Genomic DNA, 27,924 nt, shown 5'->3' on the forward strand with positions numbered 1-27,924 from the left:
GGATTTTTTTTTTGTAAACCTGTAACTTGTTTAATTAAAAAAGAAAAAGCTGTGAAGCAGACTTGGCCCTGTAGATAGGGCGTCCGCCTACCACATGGGAGGTCTGCAGTTCAAACCCCGGGCCTCCTTGACCCATGTGGAGCTGGCCCATGTGCAATGCTGATGCACGCAAGGAGTGCCCTGCCACGCAGGGGTGTCCCCCACGTAGGGGAGCCCCACGTGCAAACAGTGTACCCCGTAAGGAGAGCCGCCCAGCGCGAAAGAAAGTTCAGCCTCGCCAGGGGTGGTGCCGCACACACGGAGAGCTGACGCAACAAGATGACACAACAAAAAGAAACACAGATTCAACAGAAGTGGACACAGAAGAACACGCAGCAAATGGACACAGAGAGCAGACAAGCTAGGGAGCAGGTGTTATTCAGTGGTTAGAGTGCCTGCTTCCCATACATAAGGTCCCTGGTTCATACTCTGGTACCTTCTTTTTTAAAAAAAAGGCAGACAAATTGGACCTATGAATTTATGCTTATCTATACGTGAAAATGGTTCCAGAAAAACACATAAGACATACATGTGAACAGATGTTTCCATTCTACCAGTGTATGCCTTTTTTTTTTTTTTTTACCACGAACATGAGTTAACGTTTTCATTTAACTACTAAAGGTTTCTGAAGTAAATATAATGAATTTACACTTAAAAAATTTAGTACACAGGCCCAAGCGAGGCTCAGGGATCAAGGATAGTATATCATCTCAGCAATCTCAGCATGGACCTTGGAACCCAGGATCAAAGAAAAGTTTAAACTGATCTCTGACAGAACTTTGATGGTTTAAGAGAAACACAGAAAAGCAATATAAATATAATACATAGAAATAAATATACAGTGGAAAGACCACAAACTCTGAAGACTAGATCATTCAAATCCAGATTAGTCAATTACCAACTATTTATCTTCAAGCTAATTATTTGACTCTCTAGGCCTGTTTCCACATCTGCAAAATGAGAGAATTCTCAAGATAAGTGATCCTCAATCTTCACATATACAAAGTTCCCCTACCTGAAGTTAAAAAATAAAAATTCTGTGTTTTTCCTAAATGACAATCATATTTTCAGTATTGAAAGACTGAAAAAATAGCTAAGGAAATTATAAAGATTTAAAAGCTAATTCCTAAAGTTGGCAACAATATAGAAAGAGCTACTGAGGAGTATGTATTTAGAACAACCTTTCAGGGTAATCTGACAACATTTCTCAAATTTTAAATACCCAACTCAGAAATCCAACCTCTAGTATAGATAGGCTTATACAAGTGTACAAAGATATAATATCTGAGGAGGTTCACCACAACACTTTGTGTGTGTGTCATCCTCCCCCGCCCTCCCCCCCCCCCCCCAAGATAGCTCCCTCATCTGTATGTCTGTATGCTCATTGCCTGTTTTTTTTTTTTTTTCTTTAAGAGGCACTAGGAACCAAACCCGGGACCTTCCATGTGGGAGGCAGGCACTCAACTTCTTCAGCCACATCCACTCACAACATTGCTTTTAATCATGAAAACTGGGGCCTTAATAAATGTCCAACAATAAAAGCTTATCCAAATGGTTAAATCCAAAAAATAAGAACACAGCAATCTTTTAAAAAATCTATTGTTGTAACATATATACAACATAAATTTCTCATTTTAACAACTTTCAAGTACACAATAAAGTTGTATTAATTACACTCACAATGTTGTGCTAGCATTATCACCATTCATTAGCAAAATGTTTCATCACCCATAACAGAAATTCTGTACCCATTAAGCATTAATTCCTCATTCCTTAATCCCTCACCCTTGGTAACCTGTAACCTACTTTGTCTCTAACTTGTGTATTCTAGTTATTTTGTATTAGTGAGAACATACAATATCTCTTCTTTTATGTTTGGCTTATTCTGCTCAATGTGATGTCTTGAAGGTTCATCCACATTGGTCACACATTCCTTCATTCCTTTTCATGGCTGAATACTATTCCATCGTATGTGTATACTACTACATTTTATTTATCCATTCATTGGTTGATGGACACTGGGCTGCTTCCATCTTTTGGCTATTGTGAATAATGCTGCTATGATCATTGGTATACAAACGTTTTCAATTATTTTGGATATATACCTAGAAGTTGGTTACCAAGTCATATGGTAATTCTATATCTAACTTTCTGAGGAACTGTTGAAACTGTCTTTCACACTGGCTGCCTACGAGCAAAGAGTGTTTCTATTTCTCCACATCCTCTCTAACACTTGTAATTTTCTGTTTTTTTTTTAAATAGTAGTCATTCCAGTGGGTGTGAAGTGATATCTCCTTGTGGTTTGGGTTCACATTTCCCTAATAGCATTTTCTCATGTACTTATTGGCCATTGCAAATCTTTTTTGGAGTAATGTTTATTCAAGTCCTTTCCACATTTTTATGTTAGGCTGTCTTTTTGTTGTTCAATTACAGTTCATTAGATATTCTGGATATTAAACTCTCATTAGCTGTATGTTTCCAAATATTTTCTCCTATTCTGTAGGTTGCCTTTTCACTTTCTTGATAATACCCTACAATGGACTCAAGTTTTAAGTTTTGACAAAAGCCCAACTTCTCTAATTTTTCTTTTGTTGCTCATGCTTTCAATATAAAGTTTAAAACTCCATTACCTAATACAGGGTCCTAAAGATATTCATGTTTTTTTTTTAAAGATTTACTTCTCCCCACCATTTGTTGTTTGCTTTGCGTTTGCTGTCTGCTCTCTGTGTCTGTTTGTTGTGTGCTGTGTCTGTCTGCTCATCATCTTTTTGGGAGGCACCAGGAACTGAACCAGGACCTCTATCTGCTCTCTGTTTGTTGTGTCTCTTGTTGTCCTTCCTTGTGCATCTCCTCACTGCAATATCTTGTTGTGTCATCTTGTTGTATCAGCTCACCATCTTGCTCATCTTCTCTAGGAGGCACCATGAACTGAACCAGGGACCTCCCACATGGTAGGCAGGTGCCCAACTGCTTGATCCACATCTGCTTTCCCCTATGTCGACTTTAGAGTTTTATAGTTTTAAGTCTTATATTTAAAGGTCACTGATCAATTTTCAGTCAATTTTTGTATATGGTATGAAGAAGGGGTTCACTTCCATTCATTTGCATGATGATATCCAGTTTCCCCAGCACCATTGGTTGAAACCACACACTTATAATGGAAATATAAACTGATACATCTCTGGATGGCCATTTAACAATAATGATCAAAATTCTTAAAAACTCTGATGACCTTTGAACAATCTTTTAAAAATGTATTCTCAGACTAATTAAAGCATGTGAGAAAAGCTTTAGAATCAGAAACATTCACTATAGCCCTTGATTATGACAATATATCCTTTTATTGCCTATTAACAGCAGTTAACCAAATGATGGGGAAATTCAGTCATCAAAAATGTTACAGGATCATGAGGTGCAGCGATGCCCAGAGATGTACTTACCAAATGCAATGGACGTGTCATGATGATGGGAGAGAGTGTTGCTGTGGGGGGAGTGGGGGGTGGGGGCGGTGGAGTTGAATTTTTTTTGAATGTAATATTTTTTGAATGTAATATTTTTTTTAAAATGAATTAAAAAAAAAAAAAGTTACAGGGGAGTGGAGGTGGCTCAAGCAGTTGGGCCCCTCCCTCCCACATGGGAGGTCCTGGGTTTGGTTCCCGGGTGCCTCCTAAAAAAGGAAGATGAGCACACACCAGACAGAAAGAGCAGAGAGCAAGCACAAACAATGGAGGAGGCGGATGTTAAATAAATCTTTTTAAAAAAATGTTATAAATATTTATTAGAAATGAAGACAGACACTACATATTAAGGTGGGGGAAGGAGGAAAAGAGTACTGTAGAAGTAGTATGATCCAATTTTTGTAAAAAGTAAATTACATATAGTTATAGAAAAGCATAAAAAAACATGTATAGAAAAAGATTTACAAGTCATTAACTCTAGATGGTGAAATTATGGCTTAATGTTTTCCTTTTGATTTTTTTCTATTTTCTAGTTTTTCTACACTGCATATGTTATTCTTGCATTAATAAACCTCCTTTACTTTTAAAGGAAATAAAATAATTAAAAATAAAGTTCCAGTAATGCAATGATTCTATGACGGTGCCGATTTTAGTTATGAGTCAAGTTATAACTTGCCAAAAATTCATCTTCAGAGTATAGAAACAGTCATCAGAAATGAAACAAACCAATACTGTATAGCCTCCCTAATCAATAAATATACTAAAAGGACTAACGAAAGGACTACTCTTTCACCATTTCTTTCAGGTGGACAACAACACTGTCACAACTTCTACACCCAGGAACCAATAACCAAATGAATCTGCCAGAGAAAAACCAGAACAAGGTTACTCTAGGAGAATTCCTACCCAACTACTAGTAGGAATCTTCCAATTAAAATCAAAAACAAAAAACACATCTCATAATAATTTCAGACTTCTGTTTCCTTTCCTAGAAACCATCAGCAGCAAGAATCTGCTGACTTTTGACTTGAAACACTAGCACTAATAACCACTAACTTAAAAAGGAAGTGCATCACCAGCTGAATCACTACCTTATCAGAGAATCATTACTAAGTTCACTCTCTCAAATAGTAGAAACACATAAAATGGTATAGCTGTCCCTAAGACCTTTTTTATTCTATTACCCCTCTGTCCCAGGAAGAATTTCCCAATAATCCCACTTACCATTGTTGTTGGCAATTAGTGTGACAAGAGTCTTCTTGGCACTGTCACTGTTCTGTGCCCCGCTGCTACTAACGGTGGTGGATGTAGAGAGGTGCCCAGCAACAGAAGCATGGGCAGCGATGGGCACTGAAGCCGAGACTGGCTGCTGGCTCACAGAAACTGTGGGGAAGGGGAGGCACAGTCACTTGGGAGTCAGGGACAGATGATACTAAAGGATACTGCTCTAATCTTCCCTTTCCATTGTTTGCGGTCTCTATAGCCACAAAGTTTCATAAATCCAACTGCTCATCTGGTTCTTCCTCCAACTTGTCCCTCACCTACCATTAAGGCACAATTCCTTCTTTGTCTCACACATATCCTAGGTGAGTTAGATCATGAGTCCACTGAACTAGCATTTTAATGTTTTATAACAGTACTAGGAAACCTCTAGGACTCAAATGTCAGTTTCTTAACATTACCACTATGGGTTTTCATAATCATAAAAATTATGCCATTCACAAGACTCTGACCTGTGTCTTGTTTCAGTCTAAATCAATGTAATCTTCAGGTCTCAAGACAGGGAAGATAAAAATAAAGAAAACAACTAGTACAATTTAGGGGGCAAAAAACAAACAAAACAACAAAAAAAACTACCACCTACTTTCTGACTACAGGGCAATCTAGAATTTGAACATGCAACATCATCTTTTTGAAAGAGAAGCTAACAAGTCTGAGTTTTGTATACTCTCCGTGGAGGCAAACACAAAGCAATTTCTGTCCAACTCACAGAGGACACCAAGTTTAAGTTTTAAAAAAATGAAAATAAAAAGAGCTAGGGATCCTTTTATTTTTTAATGAATATTAACACAAACCACCACTTCACATTTTGCTCTTAACATTTGGTAGTATTACCGATAGATGTTTGATAAACTGGTTAATTCCACCTCTTAATGTTTTTAATGAGATAAATACAGTATTTCTAGCTTTATGGGTGAGGAAATGGAGGTATTTACAGACTAGAGCATGGAAATGGAGGCAGAAAAGAAATGCCACAATGAGGTATCCCTGGATTCTTTAAGTCTTCTACTTCATGTTTCCTTAACCAAAATGCCATTCAGATTTAAACACGGGATGGGTTTTACAACCAACTAAGACCAAAAGAACTTGTGTTACCTGTAGTAATTTTATCCACTGAATTATAATCTTCAACTACAGAGTCCTCAATAATATCACTGATCTTCTGCCATGGTTCCAACTCCTCCTCCTCACATTCCATAAAGAGGTCGGTGTCCGCCATGCTACAAGTACAAAAAAAAAAAAAAATTAAGATATTGACCTAGGAATGGGAGAAATACTTTTACACAAAATATGGAATCATATTCTTGAATATTCTGGTAACCTGCCCTCTTCTGTTCCCTCTTCCCACAACTTACCATTTCTCCTACCCTCCCCCCCATTTCCAGAGATCCAAAATAATGTTTATTCTTAAATATTAGAATCCCTTTCACAAAAAATTCTTTAATAATTATAATTACACACCTTTAATCTATACTACCCAGGACTAACTTAGGATGAAGTTTAAGTGAGGTGAGTCATATACTTTATTAAAATGGATATTTTGTTCATCATGAACAATTTTTTGCATTATTAGCAATCCTTTTAAAACATTTCAGTAAAATGGGAGTAGCATTACTGCTCAATATTCAAACAAAGCCTTTAGTGCAAAAGCTCTCAGTGTCCTTAGTATCTCAGAAATGTTTTTACAGCACCTTTAAGCCAAAAAAAAAAAAAAAAAAAACAGCCCTGATATGATTCCATACTGTGCGTCTGTTCTCTGGAACAGATGTTGTCTTTCTCCATCTGCCTCTTTCCCACCTAAGTGAATGCCACCACCCCATGAAAGATGCAATAGACATGGGCATGAGCTCCCTGAGGCCCCAGAACTATCTTTTCAGTTGTGAACTAAAGGCTGACAAATAGGGAAACGGACTTGGCCCAGTGGTTAGGGCGTCCGTCTACCACATGGGAGGTCCGCGGTTCAAACCCCGGGCCTCCTTGACCCGTGTGCAGCTGGCCCACGCGCAGTGCTGATGCGCACAAGGAGTGCCCTGCCACGCAGGGGTGTCCCCCAAGTAGGGGAGCCCCACACACAAGAAGTGTGCCCCGTAAGGAGAGCCGCCCAGCGCAAAGGAAAGTGCAGCCTGCCCAGGAATGGCGCCGCCCACACTTCCCGTGCCGCTGACGACAACAGAAGAGGACAAAGAAACAAGACGCAGCAAATAGACACAGAGAACATAGACACAGAGAACACAGAGAACAGACAACCGGGGGAGGGGGGAAATAAAATTAAATTAAATTAAATTAATTAAAGAAAGAAAGAAAGAAAGAAAGAAAGAAAGAAAGAAAGAAAGAAAGAAAGAAAGAAAGAAAGAAAGAAAGAAAGAAAGAAAGAAAGAAAGAAAGCTGACAAACAATCACTTTAAGGTGAATAATGACGAAATAGTTATCTTTAAGAACGGTCAGTTTAGGGGCTGGTACAAAGGATGAATTACATTGTTCAAGCAGATTCAATGAATGATGAAGACAGTTCAATTAAAATAACACTGGCAACTTTGAAAATGTCGGTACAGTACCGGCTTCCCTTGGAGGCTCTGAAATACCACCCACTGTGGTCTTACAGTTGAAGTGTGGTTCAGGGCTGTGTATGTTACTGGACAGCACTTAGTAGCTATGGAGAAAGATGCAGAGTCAGAAGATGAAGAGGAGGAGGATATAAAATTCTTAAGTATATCTGGAAAGCAATCTGCCCCTGGAAGTTGTAGTAAGGTTCCACGGGAAAAAAGTAAAACTTGCTGGCTCCTGTTTGCCTGGAGGAGCCCATATCTACACCTGGGTATGTACTTCTTTTCCTTTCTCTCATTTCTCAATAAACTCTTTTTACTGGCCTAACCAAAAAACAAAAAACAAAAAACAAAAGTAAAACTTGCTGCTTATGAAGATGAGGAGGAGGAGGAAGAAAAAACAGAAGAAAAAGTCCAGTGCAGAAATCTATACAAGATACCCAGCCCAAAATGCATAACAAACCAGTCAGAATGGAAGACTCAAAACCACCAACACCAAGATCTCAAGGTCAAGGATGGGGGCCCAGATGTAGCTCAGCAGTTGAGCAACCTGCTTCCTGTGTAAGCGGTCCTGGGTTTAATCCCCGGTACCTCTTTAAAAAAAAAAAAAAAAAAAAAGAATCCTTCAAAAAACAGGAAAACACTTCTGAACACGGATAAGACCGGGTTCTGTAGAGACATGATAATGCAAGCAAGTAGGAAAAGGTGGTTCTCTTTCCAAAGTGAAGCCAAATTCATCAATTACATGAAGAATTACTTCCAGATGACTGACCAGGAGGCTACTCAAGATCTCTGGCAATGGAGGAAGTTTCTTTAAGAGAACAGTTTAAACAGTTTGTTAAAATTTTCCATCTTATTTCATTTCTGGCTGTCCCTTTTATAATGCAGAGTGAGAATTTTCCCTACCGTATCTGGTAAACGCTGTCCAGCTTCCGTTGCCAAGAATGTGTTGACCAAAATGCCTGTTTAGTTTTTAAAGATGGAAGTCCACCCATTGCATGGTTTTAAGTATGTATGGAATGTTATGATAGGACATAGTAGTAGCAGTGGGCAGACGAATGGAAATGGTGGGGAGACAAAAAATACATACAGGTAAAATAAACTCAGTATTTTAAATAAGTTAAAACCCTAACCATTCTGTTTACTGAGTAGTTAAGTCTATACAATTTGATAACAGTAGTTTGCGAGATGCCCAACAGATGGCACTATTTTCCTTGAAAGTTTAAACAATTCCCCACAATGACCTGGTGAGTTAGCTTCACAGTTTGGGAACCACAGCTTTAGAGGGTAAAATGTTTAACTTGACTCTAACCCGTTTCTAACCTATTTAATTATTCTATTTTTCCAAACGAAAACTACAAAGAAGAGAAGGAATGAGTAATGATGGTAAAAGATCTAGTAGCATCATCTTAAATGATCTTAGTTTCATATTTAACTTACACATATATAAAATAGTGTAGCCAGAATGTGAGCTTAAGAATAAACCAGAGAAGCAGATGTGGTTCAAGTGATAGGGCCTCCGCCTACCATATGGGAGGACCCAGGTTCGATCCCTGAGGCCTCCTGGAGAGGAGAAAGGGTGCTTGTGCGACAAGCCAAGTGCCCACATGGTGAGCCCAGTGCCTGTGTGAGTGCCCACACGGCAAGCTGAGTGCCCACACAAGTGAGTCACACAGCAAGATGATGACACAACAAAAGAGAGACGAAGAGGAGAGTCAAGGTGAAGTGCAGCAGAGACCAGGAACTGAACTGAGGTGGTACAAATGTCAGGGAACCTCTGTCCACATCAGAGGTCCCCAGGATCAAATCCCAGTGAATCCTAGAGGAGAAAGATGAGAAGATAAAAAGAGAAACAGATACAGAAGATAACACAGTGAATGGACACAGACAGCAAAAAAGAGCAAGGTGGTGAAGGGGGAGGGAAAGAAAAAAAAAAAAGAAACCAAATCCTTAGCACAAGCATTCTTTGAGTCAAAGAACATCTAACACACACCCCTATATTTTCTGGTTTAGTTCTAAGAAAAATTTGACACGCTAAACAACTTTTTTTCTAACTACTTAATTTTATCTCACTGTATAACTTTAATTTATAGCCAAGACTATAAGCAATTAGGCACTTCCCTCCCAAATCAGAGGTCCCAGGTTCAGTTTCCAGTGCCTCCTAAAGAAACAAAGACGATGAATAGACACAGAAAGTGCAAACTATGTGGGGGTGGGGAGAGATAAGTAAATAAATAAATAAATCTTTAAAAGTGGCCATAGTACCATTACATGCCTAAAAAAGCTAATATTCCTTAATATCGAATATCTAGTCAATATACAAATTTCAAATTCTCTCAAATACCATGCTTTTTAAAAGTTTCTTTGTATAAAAATCCAAATAAGGATCAACACATTGTGATTCTGTGATAAATTTCTTTAATCTTTTATATCTATAGACCCTCCCCTTCATTGTACATTTTTCCCCATTGCTTTTCTTTTCCCCCCTTTTTTTTGGCTTTTTTTTCTTTCGCTTTGCATTTTATCTGTGGAAGGATCAGGTCACCTCCTGTAGTTTCCTGCATTCTGGATACTGTTGATCACAATCACATGGTATTTAAAACATTCTTCTGTTGCATCTGGAGGCTTAATTAGATACAGGCTTAACTCCCTCCCCCACCAAGACTACTTCACAAGGGGTGATGTATTCTTCTATCAGGAGGCAAGCTCAATGCCTGGATCTAATAATTCATTAGGGATGAAACACAGCGATTATCTAAATCTATCATGCCTTCTTCATTTATTAGCCGCAACACCTCTATAAAAATAAACTTCCTCATATCTTTTATTTGGGACTCAGTGGTAAGCAGGTTTATCCTGCTTTGCTTCTTTTTATCCTGCTTCATTCTTTCCCTTTATTCACAAGTTTTTTAAAATGAGTTGGTTCAGCAGCATTCCCCAAACTGACCAATAAGCTTTTGTTAAGCTATCACTATAAATCACAGATTTCAACGCTTGATGTGTTTTGAACCATTGCAGTTATCTATACTGATACTCAAAGTGTCCTATCTACCTAGTGGGAACTTCTTCGTTGGGTCCTTATCCCTTTTGATGCAACCCTAGTAATGCTGAAAATATCCTTGCTATCTGATATGACAAGATGTTTCAAGCTCATCGCATACATGTCCTACCCTAGATCTACAATCAGCCATTTCTTCAAGAAGTCTTCATTCCTTTTGATGGGGAATGATATTCCAAAACCACAATCTGGATATTAGAGGTTTTTTTGCTCATTTAAAATATAAATTTACCTCCATACCAATCCCCAACTATTAATCAGCTATCTTGAACTTTGCGCCAGTGACATAGGGCAGAAAAATTCCACATTCACAAATCATATTTGTCATAAAAACATAAAAAATTTCTACTTTCTCCTGAAATTTTATGTTTCAGTCTAGTGAGTAACAATTCTCATTACTTCCACTCTAATCTTATCTCAACTGTATGTATTCCCTTTCCCTTCCCCTAAAAAACAGCCTAGGTGATTTTCCTTATTAGAATTTACATATAGTTAGAAAATATCAAGAACAATACAATGAAAAAAAATCGACAAAGACACATTTATTTTTTATTTTTTTTCATTTAGTTTAATCAAGTCTTTTTGCAAATAACTAATTTATTTTGGAGATTTCAACTTGAGTGATCCAAAACAAAAGCAGATGTGGCTCAAAAGATAGGAGTGTCTGCCTACCATACAGGAGGTCCAAGGGTTTGATACCCAGGGCCTCCTAGCTCGTGTGGTGAGCTGGCCCTTGCCCAGTGCTGCTGCGTGCAAGGAGTGCCAGCCCATGAGGGATGCCCCTGCGTAAGGGTGCCCCCCCCACCCCGTGCACAAGGAGAGCCGCCCTGCGTGAAACCGCAGCCCACCCGGGAGTGGTGCCCCCCACACACAGAGAGCTGACGTAGCAAGATGATGCAACAAAGAGAGACACAGATCCCCAGTGCCGCCTGATGAGAATACAAGCAGACACAGAAGAACACACAGTGAATGGATACAGAGAGCAGACAACGGGGGGGGGCCGACACACGGGACGGGACACAGGGAAGAGAAATAAATAATAAATCTAAATCTTAAAAAAAAATTGCCATTGCTACTCTTCCACATCTAATGAAAAGCCTATTAATTTTAAGAGTATGTTTTCATGCACAGCAGGATATAGACAGATTTATCTCAAATACATCAAACAAAATTCTCAATTACTCCTAACAAAAATTTATCCACAGTACATAGCTAGTAAGAATGTTTTTCAAACTTGGGGGTGGGGGGTCAGGAGTCAGGCACAAATGGAGGGAATGGAGGGAAGATTTAGATAAAGCACAGGTTTACACCACCTTGATTTTCAAATGAAGAGCTCTATTCTACCTTTGATAAAATTTCCAATAGAGCTAAAAATCTCATTATATTCCAGTGCTCTTCCTCACATTACCAGGCACAGCCCAAGTGTGTAGAATATCTGCAGAAGGGACTTAGATTCAACACCTATACATAGCTGAAGCACTATGCCTTACTACAAAAACTAGTTCACAGAGGATACCACTAAGGAATCTTCATACATGCCAGTGGATTTTATCTAACCTAGCTTTCTCAGCTGGGGGGGGGTGGTAAATTTGTCCCCCAGGAGTCATGGCCAAGTCTGGAGATAATTTTTGGTTTGTCACAACTCGGGGTATGGGCGGCGGACTTGGCCCAGTGGTTAGGGCGTCTGTCTACCACATGGGAGGTCCGTGGTTCAAACCCCAGGCCTCCTTGACCCGTGTGGAGCTGGCCCATGCACAGTGCTGATGCGCGCAAGGAGCGCCCTGGTACTCAGGGGTGTTCCCCGCGTAGGGGAGCCCCATGTGCAAGGAGTGCGCCTGGTAAGGAGAGCCGCCCAGAGCGAAGGAAAGTTCAGCCTGCGCTGGAATGGCGCCGCCCACACGGAGAGCTGACAGAACAAGACGACAACGCCACAAAAAGAAACATAGATTCCTGAGCCGCTGACAACAACAGAAGCAGACAAAGAAGACGCAGCAAAAAGACACAGAGAACAGACAACCGGGGTTGGAGGGGGGAGGGGAGAGAAATAAATAAATAAATCTTAAAAAATAAATAAATAACTCGGGGTAGGAGGGAAGAGGCGTTACTGGCATGTATCTAGTGGGTAGAAGCCAAGAATGCTGCTAAACAGCCTATAATGCTTAGGACATCCTGGGAATGATCACGTAATGTCAATAATGTGAAGACTGAGAAACCAGATAAAAATGACTGTATTTTTTGAAAAGGAAAATTTTTTTTAACCATTCCATATTCTATAAAGAACTATCATTTCTTTTTAAAATATTTATCCTCTCTGCAATACAGATGAGCACAAGATTCCTATGAATTGTTCAAATGGTTAAATCCTGTACAGTAAAAGCTTTATACAACTCATATACATCTAGTTTGTTTCACCCTATTATCACCTATCTTTGAAATCTGTTGTTCATCTGACACCTTTTGTGTCACTCTTGTTCCTGCCCACAATTACATTTCTCCTCATAAAATGGGAGTATCATGTTGTGAATCCTCTGAAGTTACGGTTTTCTGTTTGTTACTATTATATTGACAGGTGAATGATTGTTATGAAAATAATTTCCCCACATCTTTTTGCCTAATTTCCATTTCTAAAATTTCTAGTGTGGCTCCTTTACAATTCCTCTACAGGTTGCCTTTGCTCTGTATCAACTCTTCTTGCTTTTTCTTTTTTTTTTAAAACATTAATTAATTAATTTATTTCTCCTCCTTCCCCTCCACCTGCCCTGCTGTTTTTGCTGTCTGTGTTGTCTTCTCTTCTTATTTCTCTCTAGGATTCACCAGGATTCAATCCTGGAGATTCTGGATGTGGAGAGAGGTTCCCTGTCAACTGCGCCACCACAGATCCTGGTTTCTGCTGCGCTTCACCTTGACTCTCCCCTTGTCCCTCTTCTGCTGCATCATCACCTTGCTGCGTGACTCACTTGTGCAGGCACTGGCTCCCCACGTGGGCACTAGTGTGGACACTGGCATAGGCACTAGTTCACCGTGCATGTACTTGTGCTCACCACGCAGGCACTGGCTTGCCACATAGGCACGCTTTCTCTTCTTTTTCACCAGGAGGCCCCAGGGATCGAACCCAGGTCCTCCCATATGGTAGGCGGAAGCTCTATCACTTGAGTCACATCTGCTTCCCTCTTCTTGCTTTTTCAACTCCTGAATTGTTTTCTCAGAGGGCTGTGAACCAAAAAGACATGATTCAACCCTATTTCTGTGTTCTTTCTCAAAGTCTTATTATTACGCTTGAATTTAAAGTTATAATAATAGCTCTCTATCTCAAAAGCCTAAGGTTATGTGGTTGATGCTAGGGTTGGTGTATACTCAGGAGACCTGAATCTCTGGACTGTCCATGTGAAAGCCAGGCCCTGAGCCTCAGCAGACTTGCAACTTCTACCCTCTGGTTTATTGGACTTACCCTGGCCAGGTAACAGGGAGGTATAGAAGGTCGACCACCACACCAGGGAGCCAGGAGTGCCTACAACTGCAAGGAGGATTGCATCCATCATCCATGTGGAATCTAAGTCCCCTCTCTATATAGTGGGGGAGTGGACATAACCATCCCAAGGTCCACAGGCTGGAGGAATAGAGTATGGAGTAGAGTGGACTTACTGATATTCTACTATGGAACTATTGTGATTAGTAATGAAAGAAACTATAGTATTGACATGGAGAGACATAGTAGCTGCTGAAGGTAGAGAGAGAGAAGAAGAGATATGATGTGGGGGCTTTTCAGCACTTGGAGTTGTCCTGGGTGGTGCTGCAGGGACCGATGCTGGACATTGTATGTCCTGCCAGGACCCACTGGGTGGACTGGGGGAGCGTGTAAACTACAATGTAAACCACAATCCATGTGGTACAGCAATACTCCAAAAAGTATTCACCAAATGTAATGAACGTGCCACAATGATGAAAGAGGTTGTTGCTGTGGGAGGAGTGGGGTGAAGGGAGTGGGGGTTATATGGGGACCTCATATTTTTTTAATGTAATATTTTTTTAAAAAATGAAGGAAAAAAAAGCCTAAGGTTGTGATGGTAACAAATTTCAATATAATAGAAAAATGTTAGCCAATAACCCTAACTCTACACTTCTAATCAGCTATTTAGCCTATGGCCTGCTCTTTTTAAAAAATAAATTTAAAAAACTATGAAGTAACAAAAATGCTTAATTTGAATCAAACGAAGCTTTTAGACGTAACTTCTATTTTATAGCAAATACAGCAACTAAAGGAGCACATTAAAAACCATAATGAAATATTGAGATAAATAAAAAATGTGGGATACTCTACAAGGAAATAATCAGAAAACTGAAGAATATGACACTCAACATAAAACAACCAACATGTTCTCTCTACAAATCTCAGTCTTAATCACTCTCTCTCTGTCACACACACACAGTGAGGAAATTAAACAGACAAAACCAAATGCAACATGTGAACCTTTATTGGATCCCGGTTCATTAGAAAGCTATAAATGTCATTTTGGGGACATTTGGGACATTTGAATATAGTGTAGATACTAGATAATATTTGGGGGAATTACTTTTTAATTTTCCTAAAAAGAATGGTATTCTAGTGAAGTATTTATTCTTATCAAATGCATTTTGTGTTTGGTGATAGTATTTATGGCTAACTTTCAAGTAGTTTGGCAAATATACAGATATTTTGGCATATTTCATATAGACTGAAATATGAGGGGGAGCTGATGTGGCTCGGTGGTTGAGCACCAGTTCCCCATATATGAGGTCCCAAATTCAATCACCAGCCCCAGTATGTGAAAAAAAATTTTTTTTCAGGGAGATGTGGCTCAAGCGCTTGAGTGCCTGTTTGCCACATGGGAAGCCCAGGGTTCAGTTTCCAGTGCCTACTGAAAAAACAAACAACAAAACTAACAAAAAAAAACAACTCAGGGGAGCCAATGTGGCTCAGTGTTTACGTACCAGCTTCCCATATACAAGGTCCTGGGATTAATCCCCAGCCTCTGGTACCTCAAAATGAAAATGTGTGTGTGTGCGTGTGTGCGTGCGTGCGTGCGTGTGTGTGTGTGTGTGTTGGCATGTGTTTTATATTTTACACAGGTCAAAATGTTATAAATTGTGTCCAGGTGGTGAGCTGTAGCTGTATGCTGTAGTATTCCTTCAACTTTTTTACATGCATGAAATTTTCTCAGTAAAAAGTTGGGGGGGGGAACCACCTAACTCATTTCTTGGTTGTGATTTTGTTTTGTTTTGTTTTGTTTCTTTAAGATTTATTTTTTATTTCTGTCTCTCCCCTTCCCCTCGCCCCCGCCAGGTGTCTGCTCTGTGTCCATTTGCTGTGTGTTCTTCTGTGTCCACCTGTATTCTTGTCAGCAACACCCAGAATCCGTGTCTTTTTTTTTTTTATTTCTCTCCCCTTCCCTGCCCTTCCCCAGTTGTCTGCTCTCTGTGTCCATTTGCTGTGTGTTCTTCTGTGACCCCTTCTATCCATATCAGCAGCACCGGGAATCTGTTTCTTCTGGTTGAGTCATCTTGTTGTGTCAGCTCTCCTTGTGGGCCGCGCCATTCCTGGGCAGGCTGCACTTTCTTTCATGCTGGGTGGCTCTCCTTATGGGGCGCAGTCCTTGCGCATGGGGCTCCCCTATGCGGGGGACACCCCTGCGTGGCACAGCACTCCTTGAGCGCATCAGCACTGCGCATGGGCCAGCTCCACTCAAGGAGGCCCAGGGTTTGAACCGCAGACCTCCCATGTGGTAGGCAGATGCCCAATCTATTGGGCCAAGTCTACTCTTCACCCCCCCCCCCCCCCCCCCCGGCTCTTTTTCTTGCGTCATCCTGCTGTGTCAGCTCTCCGGGTGTGTGGCGCCATTCTTGGGCAGGCTGCACTTTTCTCGCGCGGGGCGGCTCTCCTTACAGGGCGCACTCCTTGTACGTGGGGCTCCCCTACATGGGGGGCATCCCGGGTGGCACGGCACTCCTTGCACACATCAGCACTGCGCGTGGGCCAGCTCATCACACAAGTCAGGAGGCCCTGGGTTTGAACCTTGGATCTCCCATGTGGTAGGTGGACACCCTATCCGTTGGGCCAAATCTGCTTCCTGTGATATTTTTATACTGCTATATTTTGCCATTATCTTCTTTACATTTACTCAATCAAACCAGTAGCCTTACTAGTTAAATCTGTTAAAAGCATTAGTTCTAGGTTCATTTTTAAGAATTTCTTCTTGTGGAGTGGGTGTAGCTCAGTGGTTGAGCACCTGCTTCACATGTATGTGCTTCCAGGTTCAATCCCAGGTACCTCCATTAAAAAAAATTTTTTTTCTTAAAAATTAGCACAATAATTAAATAATACACGATTCTGAGGTGGATTTTATGGGGTACCAAGGAGGTACTGTAAGATGAGATGAACATTGCCTTCTTCCATTAATCCAATCCATTGTTTGACATATGGTGACCTAGTTGGTTTCTGTATTTTACAGTAGTAATCATATTGGGAATGACTTTTTTACACTCATAGGCTTTATTCAACACTGGAGCTCACACAGGACTATTAGCCATACCCCATAATCTCTGGTCTTTGGCATTCACCCTTCTTCCATCCATGTTACAATTATACCAGCTAAATAATTTTGGCAAGGGGGGTAGGGACTATATCTTCAATGCTGGCTAGTATGATACTCTATACTCAGGTTCTATACAATTAGCTCATCAGTAAAAGTCTACATAATTGAAAGGATAAGATAGAAACAGACCCTTTACAGACAGTTATTCAAAAGCAGCGAAAAGAATCCTGCAGATACACCTGTCATTCTACTTTTGCAGTATTAAATGCACAACAAATGTTTACCTATCTTTCTCTCAAATAAGATTAGGAAAATATCTGTTTCCTACCAAACCCCCAAAGATTCAGTTCTTGAAGCTCTGAATTCCTTTAATTTTCCTTATTCTTTCATATCTGTACAGTAAATTCCAGGAATGATGAATTTGGTACCTAACATTTCAATTCATTGTGAAACATACCTGCCCATAAATCAAGATTAAAAAGAACATCTGGAACAGCAAAAATGTACGAAAGAACCACTTTCTTGTTTCAGGGTTGGGAATAATAATCTTCAAAACAACTGACATTTATGTTTTCAAATTACTCCAATTTTTGGCTTTCAAAAGGATTAACTCCAGAAAACCTATAGGACTAATTATAAAATTAGTTAAAACTTATATTACGAAACTTTTATTTATCCAGTCTTTTAAACAGCTCATTTTGTCCCTCACAGCATCTAACTGTTGTATTACCTTATAAAAAATAGGTGTAATACATTTTTCTTAAACATTTACTTATTCCCCCACCCTTCATTGTTTAGCACTCATCATCTGCTCACTATGTCCTTTCATTGTGCACTGCGTCTGCTGGTCTTCTCTTTAGCAGGCACCACCTTCTCTTTAGGACATACTGATGTCCTGGGACCTCCCATATGGGAGAGAGGGGCTCAACTGTTTGACCCACCTCCACTCCCTGCTTTGTCACCTCTCTCATTGTGTTTCCTCTTTGTGTCTCCTCATTGCCATCATCTTGTTGTGTCAGCTCACTGCACCAGCCCATTGTGCCAGCCCACTGTCTTGCTCGTTTTCTCTAGGAGGCACCAGGAACCCAGGACCTCCCATGCAGTAGGCGGGCGCCCAAATGCTTGAGCCACATCCACGCAATCCATTTTTAAATAGTCTTAATTACTTCTCCCAAATGCAAAATCCACTCATCCAGCAGCAAATTAATTCCATATGAAGAAGCACCCAAATAATAATGTGCTTTTTACTGTAACAAAAATTGAAGTAGCAGTAAGTTTCCTATTTTAAAAGATTTCAGTATTAAGGAGTCTTTCGCCCAAGAAAAGTACCTACCGTGGAAAACTTTTCTTCACTGATAATTTTACGTTATCTAAATTCCATTTCTAGACCCTCGATTTCATTATATCCTAGCAACAGGTTAAGTCCTAGCAACAGGTTACTCACTCTCTCCCCCTTCTCCTCCCCTCCCTAGTTATACATAAAATATGTTCTTGTAGATATGGCTCAACCGTACAAACCAGGGTGCCAAAGACTCTACTTAAGTCTTCCCAGAGATAGCTGGATAATATGACAGAGGCACCAACTGGCTCTACGGGTTTTTAGATTGGGAATCTCCACTTTCAACAAAAATTAATGTGAAAAGGCAAATGTGGAGACTAAAAATGAATGGAAATATCTATTTCTTTTATTGCGATATGCTAAGCACTGTTATGTACTTTACATTATCTCCACGGGTTCTCACAAAAACTTCATTCCCTAAGAACTCCATTTTACAGATGAGGTAAAAAAACTAAGGTTGAGAGAGATTGAAAAACTAGCCTAAGGTTACAACTGGCAAATATCCCGCCAGTATTCAAACCTTGCTGTTTTGCTCTGGAAACTATATTCTTCCCCAAGTCACTGCCTCTTCCATTATTAATTCCCCAGAAGTTCCTAAGTGGAGACAGATTTGGATGATTTAAAGAGCAGAAGCATAGAACAGACCCAAATGTTACCCACTAGACCAGAGATTCTCAAATTTGGTCTTAAGACTCCTTAACACTCTTAAAATTATTGAGGATGAAGAGCATTTGTTTATGAGTTAGATTTTTTTATATTTACCATAAAGAACATTAAAACAGAAAATTTAAAAATTTATCAATTCATATAAAAACAATAAACCCATTACATGTTAACATAAACAGCATTTTCAATAAAAACTATTTTCTTAAAAAAAACTGGTGAGAAAAATAACATTTTCAATTTTTGCAAATCTCATTTTATGTCTATCTTCAGAGAAGATAGCTGGCTTCTATTCTGCTTCTGCATTCAGTCTGTTTGCTATGTGCCATTTTGGCTAAGTAAATGAAAATAGGGCTTCACACAGAAAGGGAGGAGTATTTTTTAAACTTTTTGAGATAACTGGATATCCTGATATAAAACTCAACAAATGGCAATTTCTTAATGGACAGTAGCATACAGACCCCGAAATCACATCAGTAAACTTTCTGTACTTTATTACATTAAAATCCATTGGTCTATCATCTTGCATTCTGAAAAGATCTTTTACCCTTGGTTGATTCTGTAACATCAATCATTGATCATTTGGAAAATACAAATGTTGGCATGTTTCATTATACAATATCAAAAAGAGAAAAAAAAACAGTCCTAATCACTGTTATTATCAAAAAAGTCTTTGAAGTATTGGGAGGCTGTCAAACTCAAGCTGTCAACTTTTTAAAAATTCTAATTTTATCATTGGTAATAAACACAGTCAACTGATTCCTAGAAGTGCAAGGCTCATCTTCAAGAAAATGTCTGCAAAATACTCGTCTGAAAAACTAGTTTGTCAGTTTCATTCGTTCTTTCAAATAAAAATGCTGGTCCATGAAACAAGCAACTAGTTCAGTTCACATTCAATCTCCCAAGTACTCTTCCCTCACGACAATCATCAAATTTCAGTAGTCAGCATAAGGGTTTCAGGCATACTTCCCATTCCACCAGATTCCTAAAAAGAAGTGTATGCAAGGATTGAGATTTTTTTAAAAATTATTATGGCTTCATCAAAGATATTCTCAAGAACTGCAGAGTATGGTGCTTCTCTGCCTTGCTTTGTACTAAAACACCAGTAGTTCTACCTGGCATTGCTTCTGAACCATCAGTGCAAATGTCAGTGGAAAAGGTAAACGGCATCTCTGTATTATTTTTAAAATAGTTTTGATCTTGTGCCCACTCTGAAAGGGTCTGAGGAGATCCCCACGGTCATCGGACTTTACTGCTTTCCCAGATTATACCCCTGGTTCAGGGTGTCGTGGAAACACTAACAAAGTCCTGTTCATCACAAAGAGTCTTCATTCTTTAAATTCCTATACTTTGGGGTACACTGCCAACATAGCTCAGAAAAAGGGAAGAAAACCAAGGGCACAAATTGTTTTTATCTTTTTTGAGCACCTTTATGCTAGATGGAATCATTTTCAAGGTGGTGATCTTAATCAGGATCAGCTGAAAGTCTGTCCAGTGGTTAAAAATGTAGACGATGACATTTCTGCTGCCCGTTCCACGCAGAGAGTCTTTGGGGACGAGGCCCCCAAATTTGCAAGTTTACAATCTCCAGGTACTTTTCATGCACGCCTAAGAATTCGAATGACTTCCAACTGTTCAGACTAGGCTCCCAGTCCCCCAAAAGCAACGGGTTTCCAAATTCATTGCCATTCCACAGGAAATTGCCTTTCCTGCCCCACTGTTTCTCCTTCATCTACTTGGGAAAATTCCTTCAAAAGTAAACCCCCATTTCTGTGGAGTTTTGGGGCGAGGTGGGACGTGTCAAAATGACTGTAGCGTGTCCGGTCAGTTTGCCACAAGATGATGGCTGTTCTGAGTTAGTACAAGTGTATCCCAATTTGCATTTGAAAAATCAGGATGTGCTAAATGATACTGGGCTAAATTAAGACTAAAGAAGACCCTTTACAGCTCTACCTTGTTTTGAGCTAAGAATGCTCAAGTCAAATGACCAGAGGAACATAAAGTTTCATTAACAGTTCGAGGGAATGCCGCATCCGGCAGGTAAGGAAACCAGGACCACAGGCAGAAAAGAGGGAAAGCAGGTAGACAACCACATCACTCCTCTCCAGTGAGCACTAAAAATCTACAAAAATAGTCCTAGGGTTAAATATGGCGCCTGTCGCGGCAGGATATGATGCCCAGAAAATAACGATTCTTCACCCTATTCCATTTTATAAATCACGGCGCCATCCCCAAAGAAATTTTGGAGCCGAGGGAAGTGATAGTAAACTAACTGGCGTGAATTTCGGTTTGGGATGTGCGGTTAGACCCAGCACGGATTACATAACACCAGGATCGGGTACAGCAATCACTCATGTTCCTCCTCCCGCTCAAAAAGAGCGCCCCACTCCTCCCCCGAGCCGGGCCGAAGCCGGGGGAGGGCCGAGAACCCCCATCCCAGGGGGAACGCCACCAGCCGCCCCCCGCGCCGCCGCCCGCCAGCCTCTCCGGCGCGGCCTCGCCCCCTGCCCGCCGCGCCCCGCCGTCTCGCCGCCACTCGCGCCCCCGCCCATTCCCCAGCGGGCCGCCGCCCGCGCCCGCGCCCGCCCACTCCTCCGAGACGCCTCGCGCAAGACGTGCGTGTGGACGTCGGAGTGTGTGCGGGGCCGTGGGACGCGAGTGCGCGCGCGCGCGCCACGGCGGGCGCCGGGGGGCGGGGGCGGCCGGCAGGCAGGGGCCTCCACCGTCCGGCCCGCGGCGCGGCTCCCGGGGCGCACGCACACACACACACACACGCGCTCGCGCACCGCACCCCACGATCGCCACTGCCGCGGACCGCGCCGCCACTCGCGGCGGGCGGGGGCGCGCGCCAAGGGCCCCCCGCCCCCACACCCCTCGCGTACCCGCCCCATCCCCCTCTCATTGTCTCGCCTCGGAACGCCTCGCCGAGCGAAAAGATAACGGAACCCCCGGGAGAAGGGGGTGGGGAGAGAGAAGGCTCACTCGCTCACTCACCTCCCGTGGTCGCCGCCGCCGGTAGTCTGACCCGAGGAAGGCGCCGTCGCCTTAAAGGGACCTTGCACCCGTCGCCGGGAGAAGGGGGTGGGAGCAGGGGAGGGGACGGGGGCTTAGCGGGGGAGACGAAGAAGAGGGAACCGTTGAAAGCTCGTCTCCCCGAGGGTGAAAGGAAACCTCCCTCGGGTTCGAGCGATTTGGGATGGATTTTTTTTCCCGAGGGGGGCGGGGGGGCCCCGAGGGAGGGGGTGGGGGGGGGCAAGGAATGCGGCTCCGTGTACGGGAGCTGGCGCGGGGGAGAGAGACGCCGACTCCCCCCACCGACCCTCTTGCCTCGCGGAGGGATACGACTCGTCACTTCCGCCCTCCCCTTTCCGTGGCCTTTCAATTGGTTGGAGCGCTTGGAACGTCATGGGCTCATCCTAACCCTTGCCCGGGCTTCTTTTTTAGTCAAGTTTGCCTGGGCCCGCAAATAAATAAATAAAGAAAAAAAATTTTTTTCTAACAAAAAAAAAAATTTAACTAGCTTCAGAAGCAATATCCAGACTTTGGTGAGAAAAATGGGATTTCCAAGGAAAATATTCCCCAACTCACTTGCCTAGACTTTTAAGGGAAATTTTGAAAGTCTCCTTCACTTCCCACTCAGGGCTTGTACCAAATCAAGAGGGGAAGTTCATGCCACAGGCCAGATGGTGAGGCCCAGTGGTACCAACAACTGTCATTGAAACAAAGACAGCAAAATGGCATTCATGCTTCTTCAACAGACATTCAGCCAATGGCCTTGTGGCACAGTAGCCTTTTTAAGTGAAGAACTTTTAAAACGTTATTTTGTTCTAAACCCCTTCTGGATTTGGGGAAGAAGTCGTAGATATATGCTTATCAAAATCATTCTTGCTATAGAAACTGCTTGAAACCATTGTAAATGGATTCACAAGGCAGATCCCCAGTTCTAAGAAGCCATATCCTGGCTTTTTGCTCCAGTCAAGACTGAGATGGATTGGCCCAAAGAAATTGATTGCATCCATTCAAAACTATCCACGTGTTACTTTTCCCAAAACAAAAACTAATCCCTTCTCCAGGTAGCCAAGAAATTTTGTCCTTTATTGCCTTCTTAGAGGATAAAATTTTAATATTTTCCTTGAATATCTGAGAAGATCGGTAATCTTTAGACAAGACACAAGTGTTTGCTCCAAACCAAATGCTAAATCAAAGTACTTGGTGCAAGAGTACAAATATCCAGAAACATATTTATTCCTTTTCTTTACACACACTGCATTACATGACCATTCAAATCACCAGACTATGAAAATAGGCCATGGAAATAGGCATCTCAAATCATATATGCAAGTGCACATACACACACATGCACATGCCACACACACAGTTGTCACATATTTTCATCCCATTTCATTCCACAAATAGATGAGTGATTTCAACTAGTCATTCTTAGAAAGAACGTCATTATTTGAATTGGAAGAATCACTAATCCCTCTGAAAACACTTCTGAAACCTTTCCAGACCTGATCTGGAAAAGTCCATGGTAGAATTATGGACTCAATCACCCAAAGACAAATTTTACATGAAGATTTAATTCTGTTTTATGCTGTTCTGCAGTAATTATAATTTGTTATAATGTTATTTGCCTCTGTAATATTCCTGATGAAAACATATTTTCCATGCTTTCAGCCAGTGAAGTCTAGCCCAGTCAACTGTACCATGTATTGTTCACAAATAGCCATTAGCACATCATACTGAAAATGCATCATGCATCTACGTATTCATTCAACAAATATTCATTGGATACTTAATATATGCCAGGCAGGCTTTGTTCTGGGTCCTGAAAATACAGCAAAGAAGAAAACAAAATCCTTGAACTCATGAAATTTACACTCTAGTGGGGAGAGCTAATACAGTGGCATTGTTAATTGGTTCTGGAAGGCGCAATGAGTACCCAAACCAATGCGTACCAAACAAATTTTTCCCATAAGGAACAACGTAAGTCAATTTAATATGTTCCCAAACCAAAGACCATGCACGTTTTTAAGGCAATTTGTAAAAAGATAGGGTTGTATGTTATTATTTTACATTAGAAATAAACCTAAAAATTAGTAAATACTTAGATTAAATAAAATAAAAACTTCACTTTACCTGTACTGAAAAGAGTCCATGGCCTAATGGGATGGTGGGAGGAGAGTGGAGAAGAGAAGTTACACAGCGTGTTGCTTGGAAGGAAAGTCCGCTTCCAACAGAATATCGGGCGCTTGCACTTCAGGTGCTCTTTCTCTTTTCTGCCTTTTTTCAACCTGCACGACAGCCTCTGACATACTCCTTGTCACCTTCACTAAAAACTTATCCAATGAGGACTACTATCTTCTTTTCAGAATTCCTCAAAAGTGTGAAATTGTTTGGTCTTTCAATAAATTCACTTTTCTGCTTGTCAGAGTTTTGTCGGGATGGTGCTTCTCCATAAAGCTTTGAACTTCTGCCCATTTTGCACACATTTCTTTTATCAAGGAACTGAGGACATCCTCCCTTATCTCCTCCTCACCTGAAGAAATCTCTTCAGCCACCTCTTGTTGCCGCTTCTTCTGTAGTTCTGCAGCTCTTCAGTGCTGAGCTCTTCCAGATGTTCCTCCACTAACTCCTCAACATCAGCAGCATCGATCTCCAGACCTATGGATTGACCCAAAGATACAATATCCCAAACACCTGTGCCCTCTGTACCTGCAGGCTTGGGATCAGCCTCAAACCCTTCAAAGTCTCTGAGTCACAACTTCTGGCCAAAAATTCTTCCATGCTGAATTCATTGTCCCATAAGAGACTTAGTTCCAGGTCTTATCAATAAGGTTAAGACAGGGCAGGATATCGAAACGCTCCTTCCAGAATTCTGTGAGGGTTAACTGGGTGTCAGAGGTGATCTCAAAGCACCTCTGGAAAAGTGTCTTGGTGTACAACTTTTTGAAGTTTGAAATGCCCTGCTAGTGCATGGGCTGGATGAGAGGAGTGGTGTTGGGGAGGCAGGAACCTTACAGATGAAGCTGAACTCCTCCAGTAAGTCATCCTCCAAGCCTGGAGGGAGGCAGGTGCATTGTTCAAAATAGGAGAGCTTTCAGAGGCAAATCTTTCTCCAGCAAATACTTTTTCATTGAGGGACCAAACACTTCATTTATCCACTCAGTGAAAAGTTGCCTCGTGACCCAGGCTTTGCTGTTTGCCCTCCACATCACATGGCGTTTGCTTTTTATGACATTATGCTTCTTGAAAACTCATAGGTTTTCACTCTAGTAGACTAGTAGAAACTTAAGTTTCAAGTCCCCGCTAGCATTCCCGCACAACAATAGAGTGAGCCTGTCCTTCCTTTGGTTTGTGGCCTGGTAATGCCTTCTCCTCTCTTGTGATTAGGTTCTACTTGGCATTTTTTTCCCAAAAAATTCCGGTCTCATCACAGTTAAAAATCTTTGTGGGGAATAAAACCCTCAGCCTCTATGTAGCCTTGAAATTCACCGACAATTCATTAGCAGCCTTTTTATTAGCATTCACTGCCACCATGCCTCACGACACTGTGGATGCCAGTCCTTTTTAAAAATTATCAAAACAGCCACTGGCTGGCCCTCAGAACCTCAACACTCTCATCCCTCAGTTCTGCTTTGTTTTTCAAGAGATCGGCATGTAACACTTTCCCTTTTTCACATATCATGGCTTCCCTTACACAGTTCCCTGCTAACTGCTTCCCATTTACCCAAGTTAATAACAGCTTTTCAACTTCCTCGAGAGCGAGCGTTTGGGAACTCTCTGTTACTGCTTTAACTCCTTTTTCAACATCAGGCCTTTTTATCGCTCCTTTACTCTTTTTTTTTTTTTTAAGTTTTTAATTTATTTATTTCCCCTCTCCCCTCCAACCCCCCTCCCCCGTTGTCTGCTCTCCAGTTTTCTGTGTCCATTTGCTGCGCGTTCTTTTTTTTGTCTGCTTCTGTTGTTGTCAGCCGCACAGGAATCTGTGTTTCTTTTCGTTGCTTCATCTTGTTGTGTCAGCTCTCCATGTAGGCGGCGCCATTCCTGGGCAGGCTGTACTTTCTTTCGTGCTGGGCGGCTCTCCTTACGGGGTGCACTCCTTGCGCGTGGGGCTCCCCTACGCGGGGGACACCCCTGCGTGGCACGGCACTCCTTGCGCGCATCAGCACTGCGCATGGCCAGCTCCACACGGGTCAAGGAGGCCGGGGGTTTGAACCGCGGACCTCCCATGTGGTAGGCGGATGCCCTAACCACTGGGCCAAGTCCGCTTCCTCTTTATTCTTGATGGTGGAGACTGTTGTTTATTTACATATTATTACCTCATATTTACCTATTATTTCTTTTTTTTTAAAAAAGATTTATTTACTTATTCCTCTCCCCTACCCCTCCCCCCCCTGTTGTCTGCCCTCTGTATCCATTCGTTGCGCTCTTCTGTGACCGCTTCTATCCTATCAGCGGCATGGGAATCTGTGTTTCTTTTTGTTGTGTCATCTTGTTGCGTCAGCTCTCCGTGTGTGCGGCACCATTCCTGGGCAGGCTGCACTTTCTTTCGCACTGGGCGGCTCTCCTTACGGGGCGCACTCCTTGCGCGTGGGGTTCCTCTACACGGGGACACCCCTGCGTGGCAGGGCACTCCTTGCGCGCATCAGCACTGCGTGTGGGCCAGCTCCACGCTGGTCAAGGAAGCCCCAGGTTTGAACCACGGACCTCCCATGTTGTAGGCGGACACCCTATCCAAGGGGCCAAGTCCGCTTCCCTATTTCTTTTTTTCTTTCTTTTTTTTTTTTCCCCTCAATGGTAGTGCGAAGTAGTTTTTCTTTCTACCCACTGCTATCACTACTCATTTTCTTAGGACCTATGATGAGAAAAAAATGCAAAAATACACAAAATGACCACAGAAGCTAAGAACAAAACACAATGGGATGTGCACAGGGGAAGAGCCTCCGCGTGATTAACGCATGACTCTTTGTTTCGTCTGGAAAGGGTAGCAAGTCACCGACAAGTTCTAGCTTGCGCATCGGGTACCAAACAACCAACCTACCCACCAGGACAAAATTTTTGCATCAAAATGCACTGAGTACCACATTCAACGAGTTTCAAAGCAGTCGAATACCAAGGTGTGACTCTACTATATACATATAAACAACATATTTCATTATCTATTGTTGAATAGCAAGCTACCCCAAAACTTAATGGCTTTAAACAACTATTTTATTATCTCTCATAGTTCTTGAGGATGATTAGGCTCAGGTAGGCATTTCTCACCTGGAGTCGCTCATGCAGTGACTAGCATTGAAGTCATCTCAAAGCTTTCTCACATGCCTGGCAGTGGATCCTGGCTGTTGGCTTGGACTGCAGCTGGGATTGTTGGCCAGAACACCTACAAGTGGCCGCTCTATGTAGCATAAGCTTCATCATATCATATCATATCATATCATATCATATCATATCATATCATATCATATCATATCATATCATATCAATCATATCATATATCATATTTATCATATCATATCATATCATATCATGTCATATCATGGTGGCTGGGTTCCAAGATTAAGTGTCCCAAGAGGACTTGGCAAGCGGAGGTTGTATGACTTTTTGTGACCTAATCTCAGGGGTGATATAGCATCATTTCCACCACCATTCCCCCACATCATTTCAGGAGGGAACATAGACCTCACCTCTCCAATAAAGGAGTGGCAACATCATATTGTAAGTAAAGGGAAGTTGTGGGGTTACTATTTAAGATGAGTGTGTTCTGTGACATGTTATTTACTCCTCTATGACCTATTTTTATGTCATTTGGTTTGCATCCTGAGAGACAGTTTTGACCCATAGTTGCTAACAAAATATATACGAGTGATGGGGCTATGTCTGCCACAAAGAAATAAAGAAAGAACATCTTACTGAATATTAAATGGGAGTTTTACTAAGGTTGGAGGAATCTTGAGAAAATGGTTGAGGA

The 27,924-nt window shown here is 41.6% G+C and overlaps 1 protein-coding gene across 2 annotated transcripts in view; it reads right to left on the reverse strand.

The window, feature by feature from the left end:
* POGZ (pogo transposable element derived with ZNF domain) overlaps nt 1–22,303 on the reverse strand; it is a 63,287-nt gene extending 40,984 nt beyond the window's left edge. For both annotated transcript variants that reach the window (XM_058309638.1, XM_023586914.3), the window contains exons 1-3: nt 21,945–22,303; nt 5,874–5,998; nt 4,722–4,880 (exon numbers count right to left, since the gene is read on the reverse strand). In XM_058309638.1, coding sequence (XP_058165621.1) covers nt 4,722–4,880; nt 5,874–5,997 — 283 coding nt within the window. In that variant the 5' untranslated portion in view covers nt 5,998; nt 21,945–22,303. The remainder of the gene's footprint in view (nt 1–4,721; nt 4,881–5,873; nt 5,999–21,944) is intronic.
* Nucleotides 22,304–27,924: the final 5,621 nt, after the last annotated feature.

The sequence above is a fragment of the Dasypus novemcinctus genome, chromosome 13, assembly GCF_030445035.2.
Source record: "Dasypus novemcinctus isolate mDasNov1 chromosome 13, mDasNov1.1.hap2, whole genome shotgun sequence".
NCBI lineage: Eukaryota > Metazoa > Chordata > Mammalia > Cingulata > Dasypodidae > Dasypus > Dasypus novemcinctus.